Genomic DNA, 19,534 nt, shown 5'->3' with positions numbered 1-19,534 from the left:
ATTTGACCTTGTACTTGTGTGCTGTAGCTGTAATTTTATTTGCCATTCTATATAACAAATGCAGAGAAATCTAAAATATGGAGATGAACAACAGGATAAGGAAAGGAGTTTATGGCAAATATATCTGCATGGCTTAAAAAAAATACCAAATTTAAAACAACCACTAACCCCCATTCACCTTCACCTCTATTAACTCTTATTATAATCTGCAGCCACCCTGCCCTTTTCAGCAAGCTGCCTTGAATCAAGTCAATTTGTAACCTTGTCTGCAGCTACCTTCTGGCTGGCTTACAATAGCCAGGAAATACCTTATATAAGGGTGAGAACTAGATGAGAAAAAAGGGAAGTGACTCATTATGTGCACCAGGGGACTGGAGGCAGTGGGGGGTGATTAGAACACATTTCAAGAGAGGCTTTAGCTGGCACGTAGGGTATTTTCTAATGATATCACCCCATACAAATGTGTACATATCCTGGCTTGCTCTAGATCTCATTTTGTTGTAAACAGGACTCTACATTAACCTGAAAGCACTTTGCTGGGATAGGTGTGCATCAGAATTATCTTGTCTCACCTCACTTTCCAGAAAAAATGTTTTCAGAGGATGTGAGTCCAATTGTATTCTCTGGTTAACTGAGTCTCTCATGTCCTCTGCCTCTGGCAATGATAATGTGAATTTCCCATGAGGATTTAGAAGAAAATGCAGGATGTGAGTATGGGTGAAGGAAAGCTGATTTGAAACCATGTAAACCACCAAAGTAGCCAATGCTATTATGAGGCCTGGATGCGGGAACAGAATTTCGCTCTCCAAATGGTCTTCTGCACAGCTTTGGCTGGCGGGGAACGGGCTTCTGCCTGTTAGGAGATTTGTAATTTGGGTCTTTGTGTTTGCTGTGTGGATCACGACAGCCTTGCTGTGAATATGGACTCCAGTGGAAGCAAACTGATGTCATAATCTACAGGTTAGCTCTACCAAAATTGTACGTGAGATTTTCAGATTTCAGTCCCAGAAAAACTTTGCTTTCCTTAAGAAACAATGGTTTTTCATTTTTGACGGTTGACTGGATTTCCCTTTTTGCTTTGGTTACCATGAAGCTCATGGTTAAATCTGAAGCTTTAATAAAGACCATTTGTACTAAATGGTCTTTTTATGAGCCCCTTTTTTGTGTTTTCCTACTATGTGGTAATAGTTTACCTACTTTTGCTTATCTCCTTTTCCTTATTCCCTAGTTCTATTTTGACATTATTTTTATCATATGTGTTTATGTAAGCTATTTCAAATCCTTTGTGGAAAGAGGAGAGTATAAGCCAACAAATAAATATTTCTCTAAGCTTTAAATCCTATATCAACTAGAAATATTTTTTATTTATCATGTAAAGTCTCTTTTGGATTCTTTGGCGATTAAGCCCCTTACATTTTGGAAGATATTTCATAAATGCTGGCTATATATCATTGCTACATTTTCAGGGTTAGGGAACCCATTCTGTTTTCTTAATTCATTTTCACGTCTGCCTGTTCCATTATAGTTAGAAAGCAGAGCTGTTGTGAGCAGCTCTGAATGCCATCACCAGGTATAAGAAGTTATTTAGTCTCTATGCAAGCCAAACTCAGCATCAGTATGTGGGAATCTTCTTTTAAGATAAGGCCTCTTGGTGAGTAACTGGGAATCATTTTTACACAGGAAAGCAAGTCAACAGTGGATACTTCTATAACCTGAAACCACTTCTTGGATGTTGTTAGGTTAAATATATACATCTCTCTCTCTCTCTCTCTCTCTCTCTCTGTGTGTGTGTGTGTGTGTGTGTGTATCTGGCAAAGTCAAGAGGACTATTGAGGAGGTTCAGAAATCACCATCATTCACTAATTCCCATAATTACAACAAGATGAGAATACTTTAAAGAGAATACCCGGCAAGCACATGCCCTGGACACCAAGAGCTGTCCCACCCAAGGGAGTGTCAAAGAGAAAATCCGCTCTGGCTGTCTCTATCCTCACGCTACACAACAGAGCTCAGTAGAAGGTTCCCTATCTTGTTTTATTGTGAGCTAAAAAAGAATTCTAATTCTTTCCTGAGCAGAAGCTGTTTTAAAGCCACCACATTTATGTACACATTGAAAGAAAATAAAACTGAGGAAGGGATATCTTGAGAGTTAGAAACACAGACATAGCTATGCTCTGCAACAAACTGACATGCTCACAGTCCTCCTCAACAATTTCACTGGACAAGTCTTTGATGACAGAGTTACACACTGTCTTTAACAAAACTATTTGGAAAGGAAAGGAGGGACCATAACTTTATAGATTGCTTATCACTGTCTAGAATTTGATGGAATAACCACTTAGCCAAAGTTGTAGAACACAAGCAGAGCATTTGGTTTGCATTTGATTAAGGGTGTGTGTGTGTGTGTGTGTGTGTGTGTGTGTGTGTGTGTGTGTGTGTGCGCGCGCGCTCATAAAAGAACAAATGCTTAATTGACTTAGAGTATATTTACTTTGTATATCACCCCACAAACCCTACAGCTGAAAAAAGGCATTGAAGAAACTTGGAAAGAGTTGTGTCTTGGGGACTTCGATTTCTCTATTAGGACTCAGAAACTTAACTGGGTAGAAAACTCTTTTCCAGATTTTTAGCATAGATTTTTTTTTCTCTCATGCTTTGGGCATTTAAAAATATATCATGTTCTTATCAGATTATTTTTATACTAATGCAGAACTATTCTTAAGCTTCAGTTTTGAACACTAAATACATAAATTGGTATATGCAAAAATCACTTTTAGGTACATAAATTGGTATATGCAAAAATAAATCACTTTCTACTGATTGACCCCTCATCAATTCAGTTGTGTAGTGCTGCCAAATGAAGGCCCATATCTCCTATCTCATAGCCTCTACCTGCATATTTGACAGTTTCTGCCAACGCTGAACACATCCACCACAGGAGAAGGCAATGGCACATTTTGGCCAGGGTCCACCCCTGGATAAGTCAAGATGCTGACTACTGGGATGTGCTTTAAAACCCATTATATATAAAATCTGGGACTGACTGCACAGAAATTGCCAGATACTGGACCATGTCTACATAGCTGCTTTATTTTACAGAAACATCCATTATTTGTTTCAGATTTTACGTGATGATACAGTAGAAAAGCAGCTAAATAAAATACTTTTAAGGAGAAACCAGCATAGGGTTAAAGCCAAATTTTTCTTGAACAGATGATATTTCAGATGGCCGCACTATTCCAGATGCATCAATTTCCTTGAAAATCCAATCCATATATGTGCATATGCTGTGCTGGCAGGAGGACTGACTGAAATGGCCAAAACCCAAGAGCTAATATTCTTTTGGCCAGAATAATGCAATTATTATTTTCCTAGCTATCAGTCTAAGCATACAGAGCCATCTGTTATGCAAAGCAAACATACACATCTCAATTACAGAAAATGCAGTTGCCTTGACAGAATTTGGATTACACCACTAACCAGGGCTGTAAAATGTGTTTTGAGCTAGTATATAATGGATGCTTTTCAGGAGTTCCCTAATTAGCATTTACCTGCTTAAACTAATTATTCATCCTTCTTCTTTACTGGCTTATTAAACTTTGCTGGATACCCTGCATGAAACATGAATATGTGCATTGCAGAACAACAAACAGTGGTGTTTTCAGTTCTATATGGTAATAACAACATCGCAACATGGTGGCTCGCCAATTTCAAAATTGAAGATTCTCAATACTAGGTCCCAGACAGATTAAGACAAGGCTTAAAGTCTATTAAAGGCTATTACAAAACCAGATCTTTCAACAAGATACAAGAATACTAATACTGAGTTGACAAAAGCTCGGTTTCTATCATTTGGTTTGCTAAAGTCCACATAAGATAGAATTACTCTATACACTATAGTTGAGAGCTTGCATGTTCCTCAAAAAGCATTAACAGAACAGACCCTTGTTTGGATTCTCAACAGTAAATAATCAAATTTGGCAGTGGTTCTCCTCCTTCCCCAAGCCTCCTCACATGCCAAATATCTCTCTCTATTATTTTCCAATGTCTTTCTTGATTTAGCTATTACCCGGCAAACTCACTAATAGCCAAAAGGGTCCAGACTTGCTGGATGCCTCCTTAGAGCTGTGCCAACTTTCAGAAGCAAGGAGTCTGGGGTGGGTCCTGTTTTAAAGGAGAGAGACAAATCTTATCTCTATCTCTAGCTTCAAGGGGCAACTGAATGAGCGGTAGATTATCCAACTTGGCAGATCATCACACACACACACAAAATCCCTCCCACCGAGGCAGTGTTTTCCTCATGCCAAATCACCAGATGAAAGGGGTCAAACTCAGCCAATCACCTGTATGGGCGCAAATACCCAGATGTTCAGCCTTTTTATGCAGAAAACATCTGGATAATTAGCTGAATTGCAAACCTTGCTTCAGGATATTTTGGCATTCACTAGATGCAGCCCATGTCTTGGAATTCACTGGAACTTAAATTTTTGTGTTCCAGGGGAATTTCGAGAAGTAACATCCAGGGTTTTTGTCCCTGGCCCGTCAGCCTCCATTTTCTTTTCTTTTACTCTCCAAAAAACACATGTGAGTAATTAAATGGCAAATAATGAAAAGCTATCTCATTTTATGAAATCATCTTTCAGCATTTGGAAGCATTTGCAAAGGCAGCAAAATATATCCTTGCTGGAACCCTCCCTGCAACACATTTTAATGGTCTCTTTCAGTATTTCTTGACTCCAAATGACTCCTGCCATTGTGTCAGCTCCCAGGATAATGCAGGGTACTCCATAAACATCCAGTAATAGGACACAAGGGAAGCACTATTAGTGTGTCCCTCTCCTACCGGGCACAGAGGTTTCAAAGTTCAAAACAACCAAGGGAAGAAACTTCATTTGTTCTCAATAAATTAATAATGATCCTTGCGGGGTGGGGAGAGGAACTAAAGTTTTTGAGCACAAGTTTATTCTGAATGTTCAACACTGACACACAGGTTTCTCACTGACTTTGAGAGAACAGTCAGGTAAAGCCATTAAATAATAAATTTGATAATTCATGCTAAACAGAATATTCCTTGAAGAAGGAAAAACATGAGGCTGAAGAAGGCTTCATAATCACTGCCAAGAATCTAAAATTGTTTTACTTACTTGTGAGAGGCCTAGGTAGATGGAGACTGTTTCGGAAATGTACAAAAATTTTCCTTCTTGATTTAGTGCAAATACAAAGCCATCCAGGGACTGCAGGAAAAAAAATATAAATAGATTAATAAATTTAAAGGATGCAGATTTAATTAGTAAGGCCACTGAGAAAGCAATACATTGATTTTTTTTTTTTTTTTTTTTTTTTTTAAAGACAGAGTCTTGCTTTGTCTCCCAGGCTGCAGTGCAGTGGCATGAGCTCAGCTCACTGCAACCTCTACCTCCTGGGTTCAAACAATTCTCCTGCCTTAGCCTCCCGACTAGCTGGGACTACAGGCACGTGCCACCATGCCCAGCTAATTTTTGTATTTTTAGTAGAGACAGGGTTTCACCATGTTGGCCAGGCTGGTATCGAACTCCTGACCTCAGGTGATCCGCCCCCGCCTCGGCCTCCCAAAAGTGCTGGGATTATAGGCATGAGCCACTGCACCCGGCCACGCTGAATTTAAGACCATTGTTTTCTCTGTGTTTAATGAAAGTCCTAAGATCTTTTAGTATTGCATTATACATGAATAAATTAAATGTCTGAATTAAGACTGAAAGCTTTCTTTTACTTTAGGGACTTATGTCTCTTTCATTTTGATCAAGATACATTACATTCATGTACAAAATAAGGTCATGCTGATTTTTATGAGATGTTGCCTTTATTTTTTTTTGGATTCAGTGGTTACTGAGATTAAATCAGCAAGATTCTCCATTAAATAGTTGAACAGGAATAAAGATCGTAATGAAATGAAAGAAAAAAAGGCTTCCTATATCAAGAGCAGGTAAAATCACTACTTGCACTACTCTGAACATCAACAATTTGCTAATTAATAAGGAATGATGCCTTCTTTACTCCTAGTGCCCACTATGTTAGAACAATAGGAAATGTCAATACATTAAGGGATAATGTTTATGGGCTGCAATCTGACAAACTGTAATCCTGTTTTGCAAAACTCTCTATTAAAGTTTTATAGCGACAGTTCTAGTTTCTATCACAACTCCTGAAATGGAACAAAAGAAGAAAGAAAGAAAGAATAAAGAAAGAAAAAGGATGCTACACATCATCTGTAACTCCTAAAACCTCAGTCTACTTTCCCAATGGAGGGTTGCATTTTCAGTTTGATGAATGGTGTAAATCATCATGAACTCCACCTGCAATACAGCATTCAAACTGAGGTTAAATTTGTTTCAAATTCTTGCAATCCAGTGCATCCTACACCCTCTGTCATCCTCACATCTTTTGTTTTGCTTTATATTTATTTTTAACAAGGTAGATTGCACAAGTGCTGCTTGTACAAGAAAAAGTTTTTAAATGTGAGTGGTGTTTAAAAAAAAAAAGGCTGTGAATTTGCAAATACAGGAAACCCATGCTAGGAACAAGGTATGCGAAAACACTAAATTAATGACAAAATTTGTAAAATATAGAAAGGTGGAAGAAGTGTGTAAATTTAGTTAGAAATATGTGCCTTCTCAAATCCTAGCAATAATTTCAGTCTCCTAAAATACTGAATTTTGGGGAGACTATATATTATATATATTCTTATATATGTATGTGTATATATATGCATGCATACAGATACACACATACATATATATGTCTGTATGTATATATAAAATTTGGATTTTCTGCCAGATACAGTGGCTTATGCCTGTAATTCTAGCACTTTGGGAAGCTGAGGTGGGCACATCACTTGAGACCAGGAATTCAAGACCAGCCTGGCCAACATGGTGGAAACCCCATCTCTACTAAAAATACAAAAGTAGCTGGGTGTGGTGGCACACCTGTAATCCCAGCTACTTGGGAGGATGAGGTATAAGAATCACTTGAACCTGGGAGGAGGAGGTTGCAGTGAGCCAAGATCACGCCACTGTACTCTAGACTGGACAACAGAGCAAGACTCTGTCTCAAAAAAAAAAAAAAAAAAAAAAAAAGTGGATTTTCCTGTTTCCTGACATGTTTTCACGGCCCCGCTCGTCAGAAACTGTGGATGACACCCAACCCCCTCCTCTGATTTCTTGGGTTCTGAAAACAATTCAAAAGTCACATTATATTGTTCCACTAAAGAGCAAATTACATGATAGATGAGCTTTTAGCTACAATAATACAATAATGCCAGCTTACATTTATTAAGCATTCTGTGCTAAGCAGTTTGCACATATTATCTCTTTTAATTTTCACAAGTACTATATGAAGTTATTGTATTATTATCCACTTTTTATATACAGGGAAATTGAGGATTAGTGAAGTTAGGCAACAAGCCTATTCCTAGTTTGGAGTTTAGAGTTGAACTTTGGCAGTGGGACTTAATAACTAACTATACTACCTTCCAATAAAAATAAAGATTCTCTAATTGATATGTGTGAATTAATGAAAAGGCGAATATTCACAACATTTCTGAAATTAAAATATTTACCCTAAGAGGCAGCCTGTGACATCTTAAACATCATCCCTTGTTTTTGAACAATTTGTGTTCAAACGATAGAATCCTCCCATTGTGGGTACAAGACAGAGGGGAAGTAGGGTGGCAAGAGATTACTTAAGGTATTTCCATAGGAGGTTACCTGGCCACCTTTGCTTCGAAACATTTCCCCAGAACCAGCTTTTGGGAATAAAATACTGTACTGTCTAAGGGAACTGGGCTCCCTACCTTTCACAAAACTGCAAACCCTCTGGACCCTTTTCTGATAGAGCCTTTCAAGCCCAGGATGTAGTATAGCAGAACCTCACTTTGAACCAGTGCAAAGGGAGAGATATTTCCTTCCTACAAGTTTGGGAAGGATCTAATTTCAACATATCTTTACCTCAAATGAGATGTCTCCTGAGGATGACTCATGAGAATTAGGACCCTCCCCTTTGTGACTATTCCCTTGGAGCTTATAAAAGGGCTTGTTAGGTTTTCCTTTTGACCTGATAGCCATGGCTTGGTACACAATCACAGAGAACTGTGTAAGTCATCTTCTCAAATTTTAATGTCATTGTCAATTAGAGCAACAACACAAATAGAGATCACAGGAGAACTTCTAAGGACACAAGGGACAGTTGGAAGCCTGGCTGGATGCAGAAGGATGGACTGATGAAGCTGGTGTGGGGATAATCTCCTATAGTTCTAAACCTTCATTTTACAGGGGAGGAAACTGAGGCACAGAGAGGCTAAGTGGCTGGACAAGCTCAGATGGCCAGTTGGTGGCAGAGGCAGGATTAAATCTTCTTCACTCCCATAAAATTATTAAAACATTTATGGCACTGTATGCTTCTGGTTGGCTTATTCAGCTCTCAACTAGAGAATTTCTGAATCACTGAATTTCTCAACAGTGAGGCGATGCCTTATGTATCTAGCTGGCACCTAACAACCACTCAATCAGTTTTTATGAAATCCAGTTCTACCTCCATGCTCAGTGCTCCCTTTTCCTTATATCACAAATACCATAATGACTACTAAGGATGGAAATTATTTTCTTGAGGAGTCCAGTTTATGGCCTTAGATTATTTACAGATTCAGATTCCACAGATTTCTACTATGGTCTGGGATACCTCCTGATATTTAGAATAGAATGGATTATTTTATGTCCTTCAAAGCACCCAGTGCTATTTCTGAATAGATGTGTCATTTGCTATCTACGCATATCCTTTACTTCCTCACTAAAAGGGATTGTGAGTTTTAACATGAGGTTCAGATTTCATGTACTTACTAAAATATTTGAGGAGGTTTGGGCACCATAGCAGGGTAAAAGAATATCTGGAGGCTAAACATCTGATGCTATTAAGCAGTGGCGATCTAAGAACTGGCCAGTTTTGTTTGGCAAAAACAGAGGCTTCAACACATGTTCCAATTTCCTGGTGAGATTAAAATGAGTCTATGTCTACATGACACAAAGACATCCAGTCAATTCAATTAAAAATAACGGCCAATTTGGTAGGGGGAAAAAACAACTAGTTAAATTAGTCGTTAGTCATCACAGAAGCAAAACACACACACACACACCCCCAAAAAATACGGTTAATTCACCATATTTTTCACTTTTATGGTTATCATTTTGGTCGATTATACCTATAGTCTAAGATCAATGTCCATATCTCAGATTTGATTACCTTTCAAATAAAAAATGGGATATGAAGTCAGGTCTAAAGTGGATTGCCAAGGTCACTTTTCACATAGCCACTACCTTCTGATTCAGCATTGCCTCTGTCTATAGTTAGCTGTATGTTGCCACTTAGAAAAGTTTGAAGGGTAGCATCATTGTTGGTTTAAATTGGGTGTTATCAATTTAAAAAGGTGGGAGGAGGAAGAAAACATGCAGTCAGTTAGTCTTAGAAACCAAGTGTGATTAATCTGAAAGTTCTGTGGAATTTTTAAAAAAAATTTTGAATCAAGAAAGCTATTATATACTGCGCTGTTCAATCACTGCAGGCTACTTTTTAATTTTTTTTTTTAAACTGCCCACTGTTTTCAACAGGCGCCAATTAAGATTCTGGGGTCAAAGGGTTAATTACATCTTCTTACTCACTATGTAGAATTTTCTGATTATTAACTAAGGTTGGATTAAGATGAAAAAGAACCTACACAAATGTTAATGCTAGTCCCTCCTCAAGAAGATTTATTATAAAGCCATGCTGAAATCTATCTGCTTTCCTCAAAGCAGATGGAGAACAAAATCTTAGAAGAAACAGTAAAACAGACATTTTAAAGACATGCAAGTATCTGATTTATCAAGACAGTTTTCTTATTACTGAAAACAGTTCTTAGCCATCCAGACAGGGCTGATCGGAGATTTCCTTTGTCACATCCCAGTAAGTCTATGAGGTACACATGCAAGAAGTGAGGCTTGGATACAGAAATCAGGAGTTACAGCATCTCTGAATAATAATGCCTGTAATTATAATTTATATCCCCTGACATCAGTGTAACATATAAAGTGTAAGGCATAGTTTCTTAACCCCAAAAGCTGAATGCTTCTAACAGTACTTGTCAAATGATGAGGTTATTTCCTTGCAGGGTATGGAACTAACCACAGGTTCATGATGGAAGGTGTACTAATGTTTAATGCATTGTGCTAAATGGATTTATATTTGTCAAAGGAGTTTTGCCTCTGCTTTCCTTTTTGTGCATATTCCTCTGCAGCCAAATTTCACAGAGTGACATCTTACCATGGTGCTCCTATAGGGACAAGTTGTGAGTATATAAGCACTCTGAAATTAGTAGTTCTTTCTTTGACATTCCAGTACAGAAGGGGGAAAAATCACCCCAAACTCTTTTCCTATGACTTAACTCCAGTTAGAGAGAAGAATTACCAGTAGGCTAGGTTATTTTAATGACAGATTATTTTAAACTAAGCCTTCACCATCTGTTCCACCCCCTAATTATGAATGCAAAAAGAACATATTTCACAATTACATCAGTAAAAAAGTAAGATATACATGATTTAAATGCATGCATGTGCTCCTTGTCCAATGTGCCATGCATCTGTGATGTCCTCCCAATTCGGGCTCAGACTGCAGAGAAAATGTCCATACGTGATAGAGTACAATCTCTGACATACTCAACTTTCCCTTCAAACTCGGGGTTCTTCACTGTTGTGACATACTCTGTTAGGACAACAGCAGAGCCTGAATTCGAGCACTATGCTTATCAGACATTAGAAGTGAGCAATTTATAGCTGCTAAGACAGCTTCGCTGTTAATAAGGAGAGGTTCTGTGAGAAAACTGCCTCCATTCCCTAAGCAATGGGCTAGCCTTGGGAAGAAGTGGGTCTGCCCTTGAACCATATGAGAAGCCTGGCTGGAGAGTGAGGACAGGACTCCATTGCCTATCTTTCCACTCTGTTTTGGCAGCAGTTAAAAGAGTTAGAAAGAAAAAAAAAATTTCTTAAATTTTTTGGCCTTTAGATACAATCACACTTTGATAGAGCTCATTCAAATGCCATATTGCTCTCCGAATGCACTCAGGAAGTGATGCTATACTGCTCAGGCACACACATGTGGACTCCCAGAGACTTCAAGGAGAACCTGGCTGGTGCCCAAAGTGCCCACATGTATCTGTTTATGGGGGACAAAAAGATTCACAAATTGTGTCTTTGCAATCTGACTTTTAACAATCCAGCACTGTGCAGGAACAAAAGCCTTATTTTCAGAAATAAGAATCTAAGTCAAGTATATTTTCTCAAAGTGGATAAAAGCACACACATCAAAGGTTTAGACTTTTATTTAACCCTTAAGAATCTCCAAGAGCTTTCTGTTCCTTCCTTTGCCTTTCAATGAGTCAACTGCACAAAGGATAGCATAGGTTCATACGGTCAGGTACCAAAAGCCACATGTTTCCCAATCACAACACCAAATTAGATTAGTTAAATTTGACTATTTTTCTACTAAATAATAAATACAGAACAGCAAACTGTGATGCCTCAAAACACCTTTCGTAAGGGTTTCCTACAACATGTAAGTCGAAACATCTTAGGTGAGAAAACAGTTAAGAGCCATAGATGGCTTCTCTTCGGTCCTTAAAAGAGAGGCAGCAGAATAAAGAGGCAGCAGAATAAAAGGAGAGACACTGAGATAGCAAAATCTTAAAACATGAGAGAACAAAGACGCCCACTTTCTGAGCAAGATGAGGTTTTGCTTCTGCTCCTTAAAATTCCATTTTGGGGAGATGTGTATCAAAGTGCTGACCTTTTTTCTCTAGGATGCTAGTTTAGGCTTTACTTCCAGCCTTGAGGGATGCAGATTTATGAATCTGAACATCCAGCCAAATGGACAATAGGCTCTGGTCAAAACACAGTGTGGCATTTGGTGGAATCACACTGGCCTCTGAGCCACAGGGGCTACTCCATATTATCTCTGGTTTGTCCTAGAGGAACCGGGGCTCCACCTGGGGCATAGGTGAGCACATGCTCCTTTTGCCTCAAGGAGAGGATTCCCAATAGTTATTCTAAAGCACAAATATTAATTGCAATGCTACATCTGCTTTACATACATGTGGTATATTAAATTACTGAATGGTAGACTTCCGAATCTAAGGGCTCATTCCTTATTGTGCTTCTCTCTCATTGAATTCAGAGTTCTTTTTCAAGGTAGAGGAGGAATCCCCACCTTGGCAGAAGTAATATAAACAATACATTGCACTGGTCCTGAATGGCCTAAAAATGTCACTGCTTTGCTTTGGCTAGAAATAAGCTGTTCACTTACACGCGGGTACCAGGTGTCTTTCAAGTTGTTGGCCTTAAAAAAAAAACAACTGAAAGAAAAGAATGACAGCTGTTTACCTTACATCCTGTCGAATATAGACTACTGGAAAGGAGGAAGTGGTCTTCATTTTTTTTATATATATATATATATAAAATATATGAATCAAATATGCTGTTACACATATCATATATAATATATATTGCATGTATTGTTATAGGATGTCATAAACAATGCTCCGTTCACTCAGTATTCACCAGGGAAAAGAAAAGGGAGCAAATATTTGTTAGTCACATTACATAGGTCACATATGAGACTGGTATTATTTAATCCTACTTTGCAGATGAGGAAACTGAGGTTCAGAGAATTTAAACCCATTGCTCAATGTCACATAACTAACATGCGGTAGAGCTGAGAACAAAGGATCCTTTGACTGCTTTTCCTCCCACTGCTGAGACTACCTGCTGGGTATTTTAGTTGTTTCACACCTTGATATAGCTGTGCGGAATCCTTGCCTCTTCCAGCATTTCTTTCCACACAAGTGAGTCTCACACTCTTTCTGTTTAGAAAACTCCTGTTGACTGCAACAGAAAGCAACTGTTGAGCTCTTATTATGCATCAAGCCCATGACAGTCTGGGGTTCGCAAAGAGGACTGAGACAAGGTTCCCAATCACAAGCTGCTTTCTTAAAGAAGACTCATCTGTGGGATCCAAGACTAAGAAAATGAATAAAGTTGAAAATTAACTTTATAAAACAGAAAGCCCCAAGGCAAAGGCAGTTTCCAATTTAGGATACCCTGAATACACAGTGGGGACCCCTGAATGACCCAGCTCCTAGACCTCTTCTTGGTTGGTATTGTTTTTGGGAAAGGCATGGAGTGCTAGATTTGGAAAACATGCAATCAAAAGACCACCAGACTTGGAAGAAATTCCCATACATTGGAAGAAGATCCTAGAGCCCAGCAGTGGACAGGGGACCCCATAGGTAATAAATAATCCCTAGTAGAACCACATCTCCAAATAGGCGGCTGGTATGTAAGACTAGACCACACCACATACAAGCTGGCAAGAACAATGACCCCATTTCCTGTCCCAGAGTTTTTCATTCAGATTTATATGTTTGTTTTTTCCCCCTTCTCTGGTAGTATATACATACCATTTTATATAGAAGTCAATGTGAAAATAAGATAGACTACAGACATTTATTTTATAGTCATATTTACCTGAAAGTACAGCCTCGCTTACCTGAAAAGACATCCCTGATGTTGGCAGGGAAACTCATAGTGCTTCTGTTATGGCTAAGTATGATATGAACCTGACCGTTTTACTGGGCAGTGGGTCACTTTCCAAAACAGGCTCTTAAGAAAAAATAATAAATGCTTTGTACAGGTATTCCTTTAGGTAAGGAGGTTTGTGTTGGGAGTAGTAACAATGATTAAAGAATCCCTTAATGAAGTTAGCATATTAAAAGACCATTTAGAGACCTCAGACACTAATCTGGTGCATTCATGTGTTTTATTTCTAGGAACGTTTTATTTGTATCTCTAGAGAAAAGGCATAAAAAAACATTTGTACTCGAAGGAACTTGATGGTTACAAATATAGTTCAGAAATTCTGGTTGGGGATAATTCATGGGCCATGAAACCCTTCTATGTTAATTTCAGGAAATCATTGTAACTAGGTTCTTTGCTCTTTATTTTATATATCATTCATATAATTAACAATTAATTTTTAGTAGAACCACATACAGCTATAAATATGATCGGCTGATAATAGAAACTAGTATTTAGTTCCTGGAGTCAACAATGCTCAGAACTGTTTTTAATATTTTTTGTAAGTAACTGCATCTCTTCTGGGTCCTTCACTTTACAATACTGAAATCTTTATATTGCTTTTCTGTGAATTCCAGATGCTTAGAGGCTATGTTGCTTCACTGCCTTAGCTCCAGAATTTAGCTCCATAATGAAACAGAGATACATATTTATAGGGAAATTAATTATTCTGATGGAACTGAGACCTGGTCCTGAATGATCTGTGGATAAACAACTTGGTTTACCACTTGCTATGGCTCTCGGCTGCTTTGCTAACCTTTCATTTCACAGTTGGCTGCTGGGTGTAGGTGAGGACCAGCAAATGCTGCCTGTCCACAGAGTTCTCATCCTATTCAAGGCTCCAAGGAAATGGAAATGCTTCTGCTTTTATCCCCATGTGCCAGACTATGTAACACATGTGAAGTAAAAAAGATTATAGATTGTTATGGTTTGCTAACATACTTGCATATATCCAGAACATAACAACTAATATCATAAGAAATCTTCATCAGTGATGCCCTAGATGGCATCCTTCAAAGTAGAGCAATTCAGCTTGTGAAATTTGCTAGGACCAAATTTGTTAGGTGTACATTAAATGACAGTCTTAATTTATACAATTAAAAGCAGCAATGCTTACTAGGGAGACTGAGGCAGGAGAATCATGTGAGCCCAAGAGTTTGAGGCCAGCTGGAACAACATAGTAAGACCTCATCTCAAACAAAACAAAACAAACCCCAAATAACAAAACAAAACAACAGTGGTGCTTAGCTGTATCGATCCTGGCTTCTCCTCTGTGGTCTACTTCAGGAACAGAATGAAAGGACTGAGCTGAGATACGGGGATTTTGGTGTTGGTAATTTTGTGGAATGATTTAGTAAAGAAGAAAATCAAATTCTGGTATTTTCCACTGGATTCCTAAACTGAATCTTTTGTTGTTTGTTTTTCAAACAGTGAAAAGTGAAACTGGAATTTTCTTCCTCTTTCTGATTCTACTTCAATGGCTCTTCTGACTGGAAACGAATTCAGTGCTATCACTGAAGAGGGATTGGCCATTCATTACTTGAATCTGCAAGATCAAAAGGTGATTTCACCAAAATCTCAATGAGCTTGAATAGGAATCATGGGAATGAAGTTGTCTATAAAGAAGGTGAGTAGAACTAACTGAAATACGAAAATAATGTCTAAAGTGACTGCCTTGAAGGTAAACACAGATATGTTAAGGTGATTTGAAGAAGGCAAAGAATGTAACTAAACCATGGAAACCACTGCGCTGACCATCTGTGTGCCTTTCTGACCTACCATATCAGACAGCAAAAGATAATAGACTCACATATCTTCTGTCTTAGTCATCTGACTGATATATCAAATAATCACTGTGATTGTTTTTTTCTTTAAAATCGGTGCTCAGCCTGTAATCCTAGCACATTAGAAGGCTGAGGTAGGTGAACCGCTTGAGCTCAGGAGTTTGAGACCAGCCTGGCAACACGATGAAGCTCTGTCTCTACCAAAAATACAAAAAAAATGTAGCTGGCTCTGGTCCCACACACCTGTGGTCCCAGCTACTCAGGAGACTGAGGTGGGAGGATCGCTTGAACCTGGAAGGCAGGGGTTGCAGTGAGCCGAGATTGTGCCACTGCACTCCAACCTGGGTGATAGAGTGAGACTCTGTCTCAAAAATAAAATAAAATAGGTGCTCAGATTTGTTTAAAAAATATTTGAAAAGGTGTACTTCAGTATTGTCTTGAAGTGAAAGATTTTGTGCAAGTAATAGATTGTGGGTAGCAAAAAGCAAATTATATCTAGTACATGAATTGTCACTGGATGGTCATTTTTTTCAGACACGATTTGTTCTATATATTTTGAGATGCCTGGGCATTTGGTTATAAATAAATATAAACATGTTCACAAATGCTCCTGTAATTACTAACTGGGGAGGAATCATTTGTTGGAGCTAATAATGCTACCATATACATGTCCCAGGGCAGAAGAAAGTGTCAATAGCTTTTGTCCAGATATAGCCTTTCCTTTCCCTCAGTTCTGGAGTGCTGTCAACACACATGATCTCTCCCTTTCTTGGGTTCTTTAGGTGAAGTCAGAGGTCAGTAGCTGGTATCTCAGCCAAAGAAGAGCAGACCTTGTTATTCTGCTTTTTCCTAAGCAGCACAGAGTGTTAGCCTGCTGGGAAGGTATAACTTAGTGTGCATTTTGAATTGGGCTATTCGGAATAGGTTGCCACAGAACACCTTATATCTACTTTTGTTAGAGTCCTTATCACCTAACACACCTGAGTAATCGCTGGGGAAACTGCTTTCAGTGAATTAGGACAATGTAGTTTACTGAAGTTGCATAACAGTCATAGCATTACATACCCTACAAGGGATTTGCTGTGCCAATAACCTAGGTTATGCATGATCTATTCAAATACACTGATGTGTCAATCGAAAGGAATTCCAAAAGAAATTTGGAGTTGGTCATATTGATAATTCACTCACTAGAAACCTTGAATCAATAATCTTAGTATAATTCTAATGTGCATAATGATTATTTACCCACTCTTTTGTTTCAAATAGCTGAAGATGTGTTAGAACAAAACTAATTTAAAAATGGATATATTCCATCATTCACTACATTTGATCAATAACGGTCTACATCTCAATGACTATTAGACTTATTAAAATTAGTATACAGAATTGTAGACTAATTGTAGACTAAAGTGGCCTCAACCATATATAGCAACAATACCTTCAGTCACAACTGTCACCTCGTACTTAGTCTTTCTCAACGTTCGATGTCAAAGGCATCCGAATTGCCAACAACAATGGTTGTAAGAGGGGACAAAGATACTGATTAATTTCCAAGTATTATTTTTTCACTTGGCCCTCTGCCTGATTTCTTTTAAGAGCTGGGCACATGAACTAATACTTATTTTCATTACTACAATGGTAGTTATCTTAGTCTAGAATCAGAATACTACAAGATGATCAACTTCACAGTTGAGAAAATTTCCACAAACTCTTACACAAACTTGCAGAATATTTTGAAGGAAGTCCCAATAATTTAAGAATGAGTCCCCCTTACAACTGTTGCTTAGACCTAACTTAGATTCTAAGGAAATACCAACCTCCCTGACAAATGACAGTAGCCTGAAAAAGTGAGGAAGTACAATGTCAGATGGTATCACCTGGAAAACGACAGTGCACAGGTTTGGGACCAACTGCCTTTGTGCCCCTTCTATGTTCTTATTTTAGTCCCCTTTGCATATTTTTCTTTTGTTTCTTCTTCACCTTTCCTTTCATCTTTTGGTTTGCATTTTGCATTCATCCATTTAGTGAAAGAGGGGCTGATGGCTGCAGGGAGAGTGTGAACCGTACTTCACAGCCAGCGTTCCCATAAATCCTACTCTCAATATATTTGTATGTGAACCCAGGGCAGTGAAACAACTCTGAATTCATTTGTACATCTGACTCATGGGTGTGTAATGATTACTGACAAATTCTGAAGACCAAGAATGGCTCTGAATTTGTGTTGGCTAGTGTAAATTTTATAGGGTTGAATACTGGGGATAGACTCCTTTTGCCTCCAATGAGATTTGCTCATTCTAGCCTTGACCTTTCCCAACAAGTCAGATTTGTTTTATTGTCTTGCTTGGGGGTGGTGCTTTAGTAACAGGATGACCTACTTTAATTTCTACTTAAATGTGTCAAAGCCTGAAAAGTGACTTCCCCTAAAGGACTGAGCCCTTAAAGACTCAAACTGGCCTCTGAGACTGAATGGAAGACTTCTATCCCAAAGCAAATAAAAATATATTAACGTTTTACAAACACAACCTTAAGTCTTTATCATTTTCTCTATGTGCCTTCTACTCTCATTACAGGTTAACTCTACTTGCTTAAGACATTTGCTGCTCCTCTCCACTAGATTTTTACCTTTCTGACTCCTTTCCTGCCATGACAGGAGCCTTTCATGAAAGTGTTAGCCAAAAGTATTTTGCCTTTTCCTAAACAGCACACAGACATGACCCACTAGGCAGGCCTAATGTACCACACATAGACATAGGCCTGCAGTTTATCAACATCCTTAATTTCACATGAGCTAGTGACTAGCATTAATCTCAATACTGTATAATGCAACAAGCTCAGCTCTTTCTCCTAAGTTCAGCAAGGTGCAAGTAACGTATCCTCACAGGCAATGAGCAAACAAATCCATTCCTTCACAGTTTTCAAAAGACATGTCTTTATATTGGGGCCCCTAGTGATAACCATGCTATCACAATTAAAATTTTCAAAACTATCACATAAAATCAACACACTGAGCAGGATAAAAATCCCTGTCCCCGATAGCTTACTATACAGAGTAAAAGCTACAGGATCTGTCACAAATCATTTATGCTTGCTTCTTCAAGGCTGAAATCTTTTGGCTTACTGGAACACACACAAGGAAATGGTAGATGTAGGAAATTATCCAGCAAGTGATTGGAAGAAACGTATTACTAATGCCCCTTATAATGTATTAAGAAGTCTGAACGGATTATTCATAGGCTTAAACACTGAGCTACAGAGTGATGCCTAGTAGAGGGAGTATTTCTGTGTTGGAGGACATGGGCTGAAACATTAGGACCCTTCTTACCACTTTTCTGCATAAGTCAATTGACAACAGGATTGCAGATTCAGTAAGCAGCCAGAATAGTTTAAAGAGAATGGATTCTTTCATATCTCTGTCTAGGTCTTTCCAGGGTTCTCATGAAAAAGGGAATCTGGATATCATCCCAGCCCTAGGTAAAGCACCAGAAAAGAGGCAGGGGTTTCCATGCTGTAGAGGTAGACTCCTGGCCTCATTAAGAAGTGTGGCAGAGAAGGCTTCTACAGTCGGAAGGCCTTAACAGGAGCCCCCAGAAGAAGATTGGGGAAGGGAGAAGAGATGCATCAGACAGATGAACTACTTCTGAGAGCAGGTTCCCTTGACTGCAGTCATTGATAAGGAGCACATTCTGTGGCTTTCAGCAGGGATGGACTTGCTTCGGCTCTTGAAAAAAATCCTCAGCAAGGAAGATACACTGCCAGAGGCCATATCTTATGGCTCAAAGATCTGGCACTATACAGTGACCTCTCTTGACTCCACTCTCTAGTTTTCTTCAGCATGGAAAGCATGACTCTGTCAGAAAGTCTCTGGTCAGATTCAGAGGCACTCTAAAATGAGACAACGATAGAGAAGATGGAACAATCTATGGTCTTGTTTTCTCAATTCCTTCAGTGATGATAAGGAGCCTATGTGGCCAGAGCTGAACAAGTTCCATGTTCAGCTTTGAAATGGGAACACTTCAAACATTTCAAGAGGCAGCAGGGTATAATGCAAAAGGACACACGAGC

At 38.6% G+C, this 19,534-nt stretch overlaps 1 protein-coding gene across 6 annotated transcripts in view; it reads right to left on the bottom strand.

The window, feature by feature from the left end:
• NPAS3 (neuronal PAS domain protein 3) overlaps positions 1–19,534 on the bottom strand; it is an 867,987-nt gene that overhangs the window by 245,098 nt on the left and 603,355 nt on the right. For all 6 annotated transcript variants that reach the window (XM_025392817.1, XM_025392818.1, XM_025392822.1 and 3 more), the window contains one exon: positions 5,145–5,234. In XM_025392817.1, the coding sequence (XP_025248602.1) occupies positions 5,145–5,234 (90 nt within the window). The remainder of the gene's footprint in view (positions 1–5,144; positions 5,235–19,534) is intronic.

The sequence above is a fragment of the Theropithecus gelada genome, chromosome 7b (genome assembly GCF_003255815.1).
Source record: "Theropithecus gelada isolate Dixy chromosome 7b, Tgel_1.0, whole genome shotgun sequence".
Taxonomy (NCBI): Eukaryota; Metazoa; Chordata; class Mammalia; order Primates; family Cercopithecidae; genus Theropithecus; species Theropithecus gelada.
This window is presented reverse-complemented; position numbering and strand designations above follow the sequence as displayed.